At 45.6% G+C, this 14323-nt stretch overlaps 7 protein-coding genes across 7 annotated transcripts; 3 read left to right on the forward strand and 4 right to left on the reverse strand.

Moving 5' to 3' along the window:
* Positions 1-320: 320 nt before the first annotated feature.
* Positions 321-1913, reverse strand: ABOM_012074 (S-(hydroxymethyl)glutathione dehydrogenase/class III alcohol dehydrogenase; the record flags this gene model as incomplete). The annotated part of the gene is made up of 5 exons (XM_022539202.1): positions 321-538; positions 595-1232; positions 1287-1422; positions 1528-1642; positions 1893-1913. 5 exons carry the CDS (start codon positions 1911-1913, stop codon positions 321-323), a joined length of 1128 nt encoding a protein of 375 aa, XP_022382985.1.
* A 963-nt stretch (positions 1914-2876) lies between these two features.
* ABOM_012075 (putative disulfide oxidoreductase) lies at positions 2877-4130 on the forward strand (the record flags this gene model as incomplete). Its single annotated transcript, XM_022539203.1, has 1 exon — positions 2877-4130. The coding sequence occupies one exon, from the start codon at positions 2877-2879 to the stop codon at positions 4128-4130; it is 1254 nt and encodes a 417-aa protein (XP_022382984.1).
* Positions 4131-4807: 677 nt separating this feature from the next.
* ABOM_012076 (zinc-dependent alcohol dehydrogenase) lies at positions 4808-6337 on the reverse strand (the record flags this gene model as incomplete). Its single annotated transcript, XM_022539204.1, has 5 exons — positions 4808-5086; positions 5134-5714; positions 5810-5998; positions 6048-6143; positions 6217-6337. The coding sequence occupies 5 exons, from the start codon at positions 6335-6337 to the stop codon at positions 4808-4810; spliced, it is 1266 nt and encodes a 421-aa protein (XP_022382988.1).
* A 560-nt stretch (positions 6338-6897) lies between these two features.
* Positions 6898-7500, forward strand: ABOM_012077 (cupin domain-containing protein; the record flags this gene model as incomplete). The annotated part of the gene is made up of 1 exon (XM_022539205.1): positions 6898-7500. The coding sequence occupies one exon, from the start codon at positions 6898-6900 to the stop codon at positions 7498-7500; it is 603 nt and encodes a 200-aa protein (XP_022382986.1).
* A 1407-nt stretch (positions 7501-8907) lies between these two features.
* On the forward strand, positions 8908-10047 carry ABOM_012078 (putative esterase; the record flags this gene model as incomplete). The annotated part of the gene is made up of 4 exons (XM_022539206.1): positions 8908-9172; positions 9289-9509; positions 9612-9803; positions 9865-10047. 4 exons carry the CDS (start codon positions 8908-8910, stop codon positions 10045-10047), a joined length of 861 nt encoding a protein of 286 aa, XP_022382987.1.
* A 1077-nt stretch (positions 10048-11124) lies between these two features.
* Positions 11125-12371, reverse strand: ABOM_012079 (zinc-dependent alcohol dehydrogenase; the record flags this gene model as incomplete). The annotated part of the gene is made up of 3 exons (XM_022539207.1): positions 11125-11171; positions 11284-11638; positions 11715-12371. The coding sequence occupies 3 exons, from the start codon at positions 12369-12371 to the stop codon at positions 11125-11127; spliced, it is 1059 nt and encodes a 352-aa protein (XP_022382983.1).
* A 695-nt stretch (positions 12372-13066) lies between these two features.
* Positions 13067-13648, reverse strand: ABOM_012080 (S-(hydroxymethyl)glutathione synthase; the record flags this gene model as incomplete). Its single annotated transcript, XM_022539208.1, has 1 exon — positions 13067-13648. One exon carries the CDS (start codon positions 13646-13648, stop codon positions 13067-13069), a length of 582 nt encoding a protein of 193 aa, XP_022382989.1.
* Between the last annotated feature and the right edge of the window lie 675 nt (positions 13649-14323).

Genomic DNA, 14323 nt, shown 5'->3' on the forward strand with positions numbered 1-14323 from the left:
AGTCCCTTGCCCCAGTTCAGAAATAGGTTGGTAACACAAAAGATGCTGCTCCTTGGATATTTTATATTTGTATTTAATCTTTTCAACTATCTCAAAAGAAAAGGATATGCGCTCTACGGGATGATATCGTTTTGGGATGCAATATGCAGTAGAACTATATTGCCAAGCTTATTTCACACTTCTTGCTACCTTTTCAACAGATGGCTCAGAAATCTGTTGCCAAAGAATTGCCAGGGTGATCAGATATGTATCATGCACTTACCCGCGAAGGCAACTTGGCTTGAGACCATAAATACATATACCCTGTTACCTCACGAACATTAGACTTTCATATCCAACACACACCGGATACAGTCACCACTTTTCATATGCTGGAATGCCGTATTGATGGTCCCCAGTGTTTCACGATGAGTTATGTATTCATCAACCCTCAAGTAGCCAGCGACGTAGTCATCGACAAGACTGGGTAGCTGAGACCGACCCTTGATACCACCGAATGCGCAACCCCTCCACACTCGCCCGGTCACAAGTTGAAATGCTGTATAATGTTAACAATGTGATTATCCATATAGCCAACATAGGGAGCAAACTTACGCCTGGTCGAGATTTCTTGACCGGCTGCAGCTACTCCAATAATAATACTCTCGCCCCATCCCTTATGACAGGATTCTAGAGCAGCACGCATCACACCGACATTTCCGGTACAGTCGAAAGTATAATCACATCCCCCATCAGTCATCTCGATCAGTTGTTCCTGAATGGTCTTTCCCTCGAGCTTGGTAGGATTCACAAAATCTGTAGCACCAAACTTGCGCGCCCACTGTTCCTTATCATCATTGACATCAACCACGATAATCTTACCAGCTTTATTTTTCACTGCACCTTCAATCACAGACAAACCGATACACCCAGCACCAAAAACGGCAATATTAGATCCTTGCTCTACTTTGGCAGTAATCGTTGCAGCACCATATCCGGTCGTTATCCCACAGCCCAACAGACACGCACGATCAGTGGGTGCTTTGGTAGTAACAGCCACAACTGAGATATCAGCAACAACCGTATATTGAGAGAATGTCGATGTTCCCATGTAGTGCAGGATATCTTTGCCTCGTGCTTTAAAGCGAGTTGTTCCGTCGGGCATCACACCTTTACCCTGAGTGGCACGGATCTTCTGGCACAAGTTGGTCTTCCCCGACTTGCAGAACTTGCACTCACCACATTCCGGGGTACTGTTGATGATAAGTTGGCGTTTGTAGACAGGTGGGATGTGAAAAATAACTGACTAAAGCGCGATTACTTGATCACCAGGCTTGACATTAGTCACGCCTTCACCAACTGACTCAACGATACCTGAACCCTCGTGGCCCAGGATGACAGGGAAAGCTCCCTCTGGGTCTTTTCCAGAGAGAGTATAGGCATCTGTATTATGGCACCAACAGTGTTAACCAATGTAATTCAAACCTCACGTTGAAAAAAAACAAGAATAAAAACTGGCTCAAATATAAACCAAATGGAACAACGCACCGGTGTGACAGACACCCGTGTGGAGAATCTGAATGCGAACCTCATGGGCTTTGGGAGGGGCAACCTGGACATCCTCAATGGAAAATGGTTCGCCGGCAGCCCATGCGATAGCAGCCTGATATTATCGGCCATCGTGTTAGAAAATAGGAAGCCACAATATCTAGAAGACATGCTACAGACGCCATTACCTTGCAAGTTATGGTCTATCATTTCACGTTAGCAAAATATCAAAGGAGCACATGGCACAGGAAAAGTCCATTTGTGGTGGTTGAGAATAGGGAAAGTGGGGTGCTCATCGTCCAGCACCGTATGTGTCAAGCTTCAAGTATGTATTGGGAATAGAAAAATGGGAACGGGTAACTCACTTTACCAGCAGTACTAGCCATAATGATTTTTGCTTTTGGGATGACTATTAATGCGAGGTAGGTGATGAAACTTTGATTTGGATGCAGATTTGACGGAGAGAGTAAACCTCCATTTGGGTTCGAAGTGATCGAACTTATATAGAATAGCTCCCTTGGCTGTCATGATAAAGTGTTGTGACGACAGAAATGACGTCTACAATTGGAGAAGTGTAACATTGAACTGAGTCATCCATGATAGACGATTTAGAGGAGTTAGTTTTCGCGGAAGAGGGGCCTGTGGGTCCTGTGGTCAATACCGACTCAGCTTTTCACCAAGACGAAACTTAGGTCAAGCCTAGAATCTATGCCTATCACTACATGACGATGTTGGTAAATCTATATTAGGTTCAGAATGGTGCTAGCTATTTTTGGCACTAGTATCGAGCCAATGATATGCCCCCATCAGTGCACAAGCCATGTGTGCGCCAAGTAATTTACCGTGTAACCTTATTTCATAATGGTAACTTTCGTATCAACGAACAGCTCCGTTATCAGAAGAGGAGAAAAAGGAAAAAAAGAAAAAAGCTCTAACTTAAAGCGATCCCCGACTTTACTGGTCCTGCTATTACTAGGGAGGATGGGGTAAACAAGCCCTACCCCGCTTATTATGCTTCTGTCGTGATGAAAGTGGAGATAAGAGGCTAACACAAATATGTAAGCCAGACTACACTGTCCCTTCCCCAAAGCCAACTCGAGAAAGAGCTTTAGACCAGTGGCAAGCTTGCTTGGCAAACTCAGTCAGATCAACACGTACCTTCATATTTTCTCAACAATCACTGTAGACCGCTAGTTGGTAATGAGGAGTCGTGACGTCAGGAATGTTATTCATAAACCGGCAAGGTATTTGTAGTCCATGCCCGCCAGTAATTGAACTCTTTCGGGTGAGTGTAACTTCCATTTTGAAAGCTCTTCCTGCACGGCTCGTCAATATAAGGACCAAAAACGATGTCAACTAAGGAAAAGGTCGTCATCATTGGCGGCGGGTGGGGTGGTTATCGATTGGGATATGGCATCGACCACAGAAAATACGATATTACCCTTATTGCGCCAGAGAACACGTCCGCGGTGACTCCCCTCCTCGCCAGCGCGGCTTGCGGATTGTTTGACCCCCGTCTAGCACATGAGCCCATCCGGCGGAAGGACTTTCATGCCAAATACATCAAGGCCTTCGTCGTCGACATTGACTTCAACAGGCAGGCACTCATATGTCAGCCCGCGTTCGAAGAGCTGAAGGATGAGCGCTTCGAAGTATCTTATGACCGAGTGATCCTCTCGCCTGGCTGTCGAAGCAATACTTTTGGCATCCCTGGGGTGGCGGAAAACGCTATTTTTGTCAAGAACGTGGCCAATGCAAACACTGTACGGAGTCGTCTGAACGAAGTCCTTGAGATGGCTTCATTGCCGGGAACATCTGAAGCGCGCCAGAGGCAACTACTCCATATCGTTATTGTTGGGGGTGGCCCCACTGGGATCGAGGTGGCAGCGGAATTGACAGACCTTTTTGAAGGAGATTTGGGCGTTTTATTCCCGCACCTGAGGGAAATGACATCAGTCACGGTGATAGATGTCGCACCCCAGATTCTGGCACCATTTGACCAGAAGTTATCAGAATATGCTTGCAGCGCACTGAAAACCAACAAGGTCAAGGTCAAGCTTAACTGCCACATTCTGAACGTTACAAAGGATACCATAGAGACCAGGGAATCCGGAGTCACCGGCTACGGGATGCTTATCTGGGCCACCGGAAACAGATCAATACCCTTGGTCGACCAACTGCAGCTCAGGAAGACTGAGAAAGGCCTTGTGCGGATCTTGACCGACGATCATCTCAATGTTTTCTCCCCAGATGGCAACGTGATACCTAACGTGTTTGCAATGGGCGATGCGGCCGACATTGAAGGCGGAACATTACCGACGACCGCCGAAGTTGCAATTCAAAAAGCTGATTATCTTATCAACCTTTTCAATTCTGGTGGAAAATATGCTCGGCCATTTCAATATAAGCAGCGGTCGCTGGTAACATACACGGGTGCGTGGGACGGTGTGGTTCAAGGGAAGCGCGAGTATACAGGTTACGGTGCATGGCTGAGTTGGAGATCTGGCAACTTCTTCTGGACGCGGTCGTGGAGGAGAAGGATCCTGATGTGCTATGCGTGGTTTATGGACTGGTTGGATGGGAGAGAGATAATTCGTAACTAGCTTTCATGGTCAAAAATCGGAGAGTTATAATGCGTAATTTGTATATCTATCACTGGTGTTTCTGGCTGTTATTTCCATTTAGGTGATTCGCTGAACCTTTCATGCATATTTCGGACTGCAATAAAATCATCTCTTTGATTTTCATGATAGAATTTCAAAATCGTTCCGATGTAGCCGTCACAGAACCAAGTATCATATACCTGACGCCTCGTGTACGGTTTTGTCATAATAGCTGTCACCATTCCGTTCCATTTATGGCCTGTTAGGTCAAGATTAATAAACACATGGCCTGGTTGAATCAAGCAACGTTTTGTCGAAAACAGGAGTTGAAGTAGTCTAAAGGCAAGAAACGTAGCATAAAACACCAATATCCCATTATCTCGACCCTGAGAAAATGTATATTACTTCCTAGTGGCATTGGACGCCCATGATATTAAGCTTGCAGGAGGGTCTGTGCTGTTTTAGTATCTGTGATGGTATAACTCGATATACATTCCTGCTTAGTAGCACAAAAATATTTATCTCAAGATACAGAAGTAGACGGCATTAAACATCATTTTATTTCGTAGGTGTCCTCTTCCCTTTATTGATGAGAATCATCACCATTAAATGTCTCAAAACGTAGAGCCTTGCCCTCTAAAGGTTGTATAGCTTTTAGAGGAGGGGGTGGGGCCCACTCAAAACACCGTCAAAGCGGGTGAAGCCGGATCTCTGGGGGCTGAAAACCTCGTCTGGATGAAAACCTTCTGCATACCATCTGCACGACGGTTGAATAAGTCATAGACCTTCTCCATATCGCTGAGATCAAAGCGATGAGTGACCATGTCCAACGGACAGATTTTCCTTTGTTGTATTAAGACAAGTAGTTCATTCCAGTACTTTTGTACGGGCGCTTGGCCATTTCCGTTCAGGTGAATGCCTGTCTCCATCAAGGATCCAATATTGAAGTGATTGCACTGGGCCAAGTGTTAGTGATTGACAATGTCAGAGGTTGATCACATACATAGCCAGTATATATACCAGTGACCCCACAACATCCGAAGCCTCTAACTGATTCAATCATCTCGTTCAAGAGTTCCGACGTGTCGTTCTCCATGCCTAATGTCCTCTGGATGGCGTGGCCTAACCCTTTTGCATACTCGCCAGCGGCACACTCAATTGCAATGTCCGGGCCGCGCCCGTCACACATTTTTTTCAGCAAGGATACAACTGTTTCTCCGCGCGGAAGTCTGGTGAAGTCAATAGTCTCCAAATGCGGAACCTTCGTCCTCATAAAATCCAGCCGCCATCTTCCCTCTCCACCGTCAATCATGATGATTCGGCTCGCCCCGTTCACAACTGCAAACTCAGCCGCCATCTGCCCAATAGGGCCTGCCCCCCAAATGGCAACCGTGTCTCCTTCTTTAACACCTGTATCAACCACAGCATTCCACGACGTGGCCAAGACGTCGGATAGATAGAGCCCTTGTTCATCAGGGACATCATCCGGTAACGGTAGCAGATTCACGTCCCCAAAGGGAACCCGCACAAACTCAGCCTGTCCTCCTGCAAAGCCTCCTGTGAAGTGTGAATATCCAAACATGCCTAATTTAATGGTTAGCGGTAGGCCGACAGTTTAGTAATTCCTCCGGGTGACGTGCCTGCAGTTCGGCGTCCATAAAGTGAATTTTCGCTATCACTGCCGTTGGTTCTTTCACACAACGAGGACAGTTTCTTTTCGCAGTAGTAGCACGTTCCACAAGCAATCTGGAAGGAAGCTACAGCTCGCTCGCCAATCTTGCGCTTCTTGACTTTGGGACCGATTTTCTCCACAATCCCGCAAAACTCATGCCCCAGAATATCTCCTTTGTGCATTTCAGGTATAGCCGCTGTGGAAGAGATCAGCACTGCAACTAAATTGGGTAGCAGATCACGTACAATGAAGGAGATGAAGATCGCTTCCACAGATAGTACTTCCTGTTACCCTCAGAATAACATCTTTATCATCAACGATAGTTGGCCTAGCCGTTTCCACTTTAATCAGATGAGAATTGTCAGTCTATTTTTAAGTACAGACTATACATGAGTTGTTCAATAATACACCTACCGAGCTTCACTTGATTCTTCCCTTGCCAAGTCAAGGCCTTCATTGTCTGACTGGGGTCCCCGTAGCCAGTATCACCATAGTTGCTGATGTCTGTCGTGAGAGCGGGCTTTGCGCTAGACATTTTTGCGGTGAATTTAGTTACCAAATGTGAAAGTAATGATAATGTTATTGGTTTGAGTATCATTCCATCATAACTGACAGATGGTAGATTATATAGATAAGTGCCACTCACATGGAGCTAGTACTAGCGGCATAAGACGTCACTGTGATGATTTGATCTTCGAAGATTTTCTTGTTATGCGCTATTTTACTTTGCTGTCCGATGTAGCTCGATATGACAGAATATCTACATCATGATTGCCAGACAAAGTATCAGACTTGCTTTTTTCTTCTTTTGGTAAGACTGTATCAGCCAATTGGAAGCTATTTATACATGTTTGTCCATGATAGTACTTCAACCTATTTGGGTACTGTATGATTCATCACTTTCTCTGTGTATTAAAGAATAGCTATATAATCAATAATTATATCTTTGTCGTAATTGTCTGCTATTTTGTGATGCCCCAGTATCCAAGCCTGAGTTCAGAGCTTGTGAAGTTATACTTATAAGAAAAGCCACAACTCTCTAATATATGAACCCCTTATATCCTATCCACTTGGTCTGATGACTAGAATATCAATATGGCACACCGGCCTGTTGCCTTCAATCGCATAATCACTACCCACGATCACCGAACCGGAAAGGCTGTCTTTCAGAAGGATATCGATGAGAGTGTTCCTTTTGCAGGGTTTCCGGTTCCACCGGGAAGGCCGACTACATCTGACTATGCACTTGCCTATGCAACCACAAGATTTCCAGTGAAGGGGCTTTCCCCACCCGCGCTAGTCACACCTGAGGCAGATGCAAACCTGGACATCAAACAATATATGTCTAAACTCCGCGATCCCTCCCCTTTAAACCCAGATAAGGGAACGGCCTGCACAGTAATTGAGGTGCCGCCTAAAGTTGACATCCCGATGCACCGGACTGAGAGTCTTGATTACGGTGTTGTCATTGATGGAACTACGGAACTAGTCCTTGACTCGGGTGAGACGAGAGTTTTAAGAAAAGGTGATGTTTTCATCCAGCGAGGCACTGCGCATTCATGGCGGAATATTACTCACTCAGAGGACAACAACGGTGTTCTCCGTGTGTTCTTTGTTTTTCAACCAATTGAGCCTGTGCGGATCGGGGAGGAAGAGTTGCACCAAGATTTGGAGCTATCCTTGAAACCCAAGCATTAGTCAGCTAGAATAGCATTTTGACCAGCCAGCTTCGGCCGGAAATATGAATTTTTAACAAGTGAGTGATGGCATGAGAAACAATACCTGTTGCCCGGCGGAAGAAAACTACAGACTATGGTACAGTCGTAAAAGCTAGCTGTTGTGGAGCCAGCTGGAAGAGGCAACGTTACATGTCCAATCACAGTTTTATTACAGTGTTGGACCGTGAGGTCTCATTTAAGTTCTAGGTTTGACTTACCATAACCCCGGCTGGGCTGAGTAGAGCAATTATTTTCTACCTAGTAGGGGCAAATGATGTTTCCCCGCAGCGGTTCTGCTAAAGATCTATTGGTTGATCATAACTATCGAAAACGCCACTTCAGCAGAAAGAATCAGACTCTTCCTTACTTATACCGCCTTAACAAGAAACTTCCGCCCCCCATTGGGACCAACCAAGGAGTGTCGCAGCCCACAAAATAGAATGTCATGATGTGTATATCGTAAAGAAACCGCTGGCAGAACTAATGTGACGTTTATAGTTATTGTTGGGTGCTTAGATAATCCAAAGCATGATCTTGAGTTGGTAAAGGTAGGCGATGTCCGAAAATAATTCATTGGTCGAGCGTATGATAAATACTACACTTGTGGTTGAAGAAGGTGGATAAGGGAATGTGGGAGTGCCAAGTTGTTGAGGGGAAGTATTTTTGCACATTGACGTACCGTTTTAAGACAGCCATCCCTTGGTGGAGATAGACCAGAGATCCACATTGATGCCTTGGTTCAAATCCCGGTAATGTAAAGCTCGCTCGGATCTTGATCTAAATGGAGCCCTGCGGCTATCACATCATACGCTTTTGCCAGTCCAGCTAAAGACTATCCAATAACAGAATATGGATCATTGACGATCTGGCCGCTAATCAATCGTCTCTGACGTGGATCAAGGGTCTCGACTGTGTTGGAAATATCTCGCGCTGATTTAGGAAAGAGTAATTCACCAATGGCCGCTTACAATGACTGTTGATGAATGATGAAACCACAAAAGTATACTAAATGATGGCCAAGCGGTCTAGGGCTTCCTTGATGGAGCAACTTTCTGAGATATCTCTATCTCTCAGAAAAGAACGTTAGTTTGTCTGTAGGACCATGTTAGATATGTATCGACCCAGAGTCAGAGGCAACCATAGGTGATGTTAGCATGGCAGCTTCATTCATATCGTTGGGGGATTGTGGGTCACATTTTGACCGTAGTAGTGGGACAGTCATACCCGGCAGATAGCGTAGATCCCGTTTCCCAGCGCAATTAATTTATCTGGTCTTAAAAGTATACACCCTCCCCCTTCCCCAGCCAAACAATTACTTCGTTCAACACACTGATACGCACTCTTATGTCCCTACACTGCAAGGTATTAGGAATACGCGCAGTAGAAAATGGTCGTTACTACAAAGGCAGTAATCGCATCCTTTGGCGGCAAGCTTCTGAAGCTAAGTCACTTGTCCACTTCAACCAGATGTGAGATGGCTTTCAACCTCTATCTTCCACCTCAGGCTTTCGAGGATTCGCACAGGAGAATACCCCTCCTGATCTATCTATCTGGCCTGACGTGTACCGCCGATAACTGCTCTGAGAAAGGGTTTTTCCAGCACGGGGCCAGCAAGAATGGAATAGCTGTACTATATCCCGATACCAGTCCGCGTACGATTCCTCTATCCTTCAAGCGCTCCCATCTTTCGACGCACTTCTTAATACTCGAGCCGTCATTTGAAATTGAACCTCATGTTTATAGTAATCAAACAACTGACACTTTATAGGGGGTCTCAACATTCCAGGAGAGAATGATAGCTGGGACTTCGGGACAGGTGCAGGGTTCTACGTAGACGCTACCCAAAAGCCTTACAATAAAGCGTACAATATGTACACTTACGTGAAAGAGGAGCTACCTAATGTAGTTTTCCAACAATTTCCCCAGCTTGATCCCGAGAGGGTCAGCATTACGGGTCACAGTATGGGCGGCCACGGAGCCTTAGTGTTGGTATGTCTCGAATTTGTTTACTTCAAGATATTGATATAGCAGGCACACTTCTTCATTCCTTGTCATATATAATTCTGGGAAATTTGCTCTAATAGTAGAAAGTTCCTTCGCAATCCCGGAAAATACCGATCAGTCTCCGCCTTCGCGCCGATTTGTAACCCAATCAACTGCCCTTGGGGTCAAAAGGCATTTTCAGGTTATCTCGGAGAGAATTACCAGGACTTATGGAAAGAATATGATTCTACTGAATTGGTGAAAGGATGGAAAGGTCCCTTGAATATGCTTATCGACGTGGTTGGTTTCCCTCTCTTCCTTATCTCTTGTGTTCTTCATGCATAGGCTTATGTCTGTTAAGGGTACTGGAGACAATTTCTACAAGCAAGGCCAACTTCTTCCTGAAAACTTCGAGCAAGCAGTCCTTGAAGCAGGAGCTAAGGGTCTACGTATACGCTATCAACCAGACTACGACCATAGCTACTACACAATGGCGTCATTCTCGGATGACCATATTGCGCATGCGGCGCAATATCTTTTCTAGTATGCAACCGAGTGTGATCCTTGGTTTTAATCTGCTTTACCTAGTGACCTCCCTTGTCCTGTCATCTATTTTCTTGCTTTCTCTTGTTTCATTTTCTCTAAAGTTACATTGGACGTTAAGCCATTTGGCTTTTCAACAATGGTTGTATTCTTTAACTAACAGTAAGTCCGTCCTAGTACATTTCCAACCTTAGAAATATTCAAGTGAATTATTTCCTAAAATACTCAGTTGGCCGACTAAGTCACTCATCGAGATAAGTGATGAAAGGCTACGCAGCATACACTAAATGATTTTTGTACTACCTCCAAGACGTACATCTCAATGCCAAGACGCCTAAATACTGGTTAGTAGTCCTATCTAAACAAAATACAAAGTGTGTACTTCGAGTGCTATACAAAACAGATCAGAGAATCATTATTAGCGTGGAGGTAATATACGCAGCATCCTAGTAGCCAAGGCCAGGGATAAAGCGAATATATATCCAACTACGGTTCTAAAGATCAATCAACAGCAGAACATGGTTTAAAAGTAAGCAAAATGGCGATTAGTTTACAGATACAACAATTCTCATGCTACAATTCGTTGACTCTCATACTAAATTGGGCAATATATGATTTTATCATTTAGCATATATAAGTTTTCTAATGCAGGTTTATTCAAAGGCACAACACTATGCTATATGCCTACGATATGCTAAGATTGAGAGATATTAATTCTTAGGCACATCTGCCGGGATATACTTATAACAGGCCCAACATTCAGGGCAGGGGGAGATCCCCGCATGGATACCGAGCACACTTTAGCCACCCATAAATACGGAAACAATATTGTTTACGGGATAACTACGTTGATAGTTTGGGGAGTCTTTCTGAAATTCCATTTGAGTGTTAAATTGGAGACTAGGAACCATACAAACAAACCTCGTGTTGAAGGTGATACAGGTTACAGCAGTCACGTCAAGGCAAAAACTGAAGGTTCTGTATTCTGGCTCTGCATCCGAATAAACACGGCACAGGGTTAGAACATGAATTTGTGTGTATTCCCACGTTTTCAGTTATGTGAGCACCCTAGCTAGCTCTACTGAGGCACATCCAACACATAGCGACCAGCGATTTTGCCTTTTTCTACTATGTGTTAGCACAATCAACTTTCCATTTTTCCCCGAAGCCGAACCCATAACAAAATGTAATATGACGCATAAAAAGAGAAAGAAGATGGAGGGGCAGAGACACATACCCATCAATTCAAAGATCTTTGGCAAATCTTTCAGCGAAGCTGTCTTGAATGGAGCATGGATCAGACCGCGGGCGAAGAAATCAATAGCCTCGACCCCATCCTGACGATTTCCAACATAGCTGCCACGAATATTGACCATGCGAACAACTGTGTCGAAGACGGGCGCCTTGAGAAACGCTCCAGCGGGCAGTCCTATAGCCACGATGGTGCCATACGAGCGCACATATCCCACCGCTTGCTGGAAGGGACCTTCAGCAACGGCGAGCAGGATGACAGCATGGGCGCCGAGGCCTTCTGGAGAGGCAGCCTTGACATCAGCGACCACGTCGCTGGATTTGGTGAAATCAACGTAGGCCTGTGATTGTTTTGATCATTTCATTAGCCTTTTTGACCTCGTTTGTAAACCACGAGTAAAAAGCAAGACAAAATACCTCCGACCCTAACTTCTCACACATCGCCTTCTTCTCATCCCCACCGTCGATCGCAATTACCCGAATTCCCATAGCCTTCGCATATTGCTGAGCCAATGACCCCAACCCACCGCCGGCACCGACAATAGCGACTGTTTGTCCTGGCCTAGCACCGGACTCCTTCAACCCCTTATACACCGTCAAGCCAGCACACAGAATGGGAGCCACAGCATCCAAGGCAACATTTGGAGGGATTTTGGACGCCAAAGCCGCCTTCCCAATTGCATACTGTTGAAACGTGCCGTCAACCGTGTATCCACTCAGCTGAGCATTCGGACACAACGGAAACTCTGCCTGCCGACAGAATTCGCACGTCATACACGAGCCATTCAACCATTTGATGCCGGCTTGGTCACCAATCGCGAACTCCTCATCTGTCACCAAATTACCCTTCGCCACCACCGTCCCCGCCCCCTCGTGTCCGCCTACCAACGGCAACTTCAGTGGTAGTGGCCAGTCACCCTTCATCGCATGCAGATCCGTATGACATACACCTGTGTACCGGATCTTGACAAGGATCTCATCTGGTCCTGGCGTGGGGACAGGAATTTCTTTATAAATGGGGGGACCGCCTTTCTTTTCGACTACTTGGGCCCATTGCTTGGTTGGGAGTGTCATTTTTGAGGGTGGTATGGAGACGATAGGTCAAAAAAGGGGGTGAACAGGAGTTTAACGTGCAAATATTGGACGTAGACAATTAAGGGACTGGAGATGACAAAGGCTCAATCGGTAGGTAGTGTAAATTATGTAGGTCAGAAGTAAAGATCCTGTAGATCCTTATAAGGCTCATTCATACACCGGTTGCCAGGGTTTTCGGATGTTGTCGGATCATATCAGTTTATCTGAGGGAATGTGAGAACGGTTTGAGTGTGTAACGTCATCTGGCTGAAAAGGATTCATCATGACGCTGACTAGGCTAGTATGATGCGTACACTTGATTAGTACTCTATGACGCCGACTGCATACACTCCCTTGGCATGCTTCGTGGATCTTTGTGGACTGTGGATGATCAGAAGCATGATTTGAGCAACCAGCACGAGGGACAGTTACTTACTGCTGCTCTATCAGTAAGGTATTAGGTGGCAAAACCAACGTAGCCCTAGTACTATAACTATAAGTGCTACCGTTGTGCATTCATGGTGTTACTCTACGGTGAGTGCTACTCTAGTCATATGTAGCTTAATTCAGACGTTGAAAGAGCCAATAGTGTAGTGAGGTCGTTCCAGTCCAACCCGCAAAGACTAACCCCCATTACATTCATGGAAAAAGTGTAACTTTCTGTCTCATTATCTATGGACTACTAGATACATTTTTCAAGATGCCGCAAAACTGAAGCCTGCCTTCTGTGCGTTGAAGGTTGCGATAAGGTCCATAAGCGGCGGTGACAAAACATCGTACGTATCCAAACCAACTGCTTTGAACCTTGCCCGTACATCATCTATACCCTTGGGGTTGAACCCCTGCTCAATAATAGATGACACAAAGCCGGCAAACTGCGGCTCTTGCCATCCTTCCTCGTTTGAGAGCTCAATATGCACAAAATCCAGCCCCTTGAACGGATGCTCCTTTTCAATCCGGCCGTAAAGATGCACACCGCAATCCTTACAGGCATGGCGTTGTATCGCAGCTGATTCGTCGACGATAATGAGCTTGGATTCGTTGGCGGTGACTGAGAGATTTTCGCGTGGCACAACGCCAACGATGGAGAAGAGTGCACCGGATGGTTTCCAGCACTTGGAGCAGCCGCAGGCGTGGTTGTGGGCGACATTGCTCTTCAGGGAGATTTCCACTTTGTTCGAAGAGCAACGACAGTAAAGTGCTCCACCGCCAAAGTTCTGGCGTCCTTCGACGATTCCATTGTCGATGAGTGGGTGGAGAGACATGGTCGTGGCCATTGTGGTAAAGCTAGTGGTTGAAACGAGAATTGCACTGCCCTGGCTTGGTGTGTTAGAATATATTTTCGAACCAGATATCTCGTTGCTCTTATATGCCTGCCAGGTAGCAAAATGTGGCGTGTCTATTCTCCGCATGAGGGGTTGTGGACTGCCACAAGAAGACATGGTTCCGTCATAGACCGCGTGTAACTCTTCACAGAAGGGTTTGTTTTTTTTTTTTTTTTTTTTGGTGATAGACTTATGGCTTCATCACCCCCCATCACTCATCAACCCCTCATCATCCCCTTGTCCCCATATTACATTGCCTGGACTTGAAACGTAAAGGCGCTCGAGGAGGTAACTGGTAGATTGGCCCCCATAATTTTAGATACTAGCAACGAGCCAAGCGCTGGCGGGGATAAGTTACTGTCGTGACTCATTTGATGGCAATGTATCTTGTAGAAGGGTTGAAAGAGAGCTATGACTCAAAAAGTTCTTCCCCGACTCCCAAATTGAGCAACTTGTCTTTCTACAGTGGATTTGAGCTAAACCATATTCTAGCTTCCGTGAATTCCACCCTGCCATCAGCTGCACGGAATTGGAATGTTTATGGTACTTCCGTTATGCTTGTGCGCCAGAATTCCTTAAATGATTATTGGCCAGATAGTACTACCATTTTTGTAAAAGACTATTAAC

This window comes from Aspergillus bombycis, assembly GCF_001792695.1.
Source record: "Aspergillus bombycis strain NRRL26010 chromosome Unknown contig00228, whole genome shotgun sequence".
Lineage (NCBI taxonomy): Eukaryota > Fungi > Ascomycota > Eurotiomycetes > Eurotiales > Aspergillaceae > Aspergillus > Aspergillus bombycis.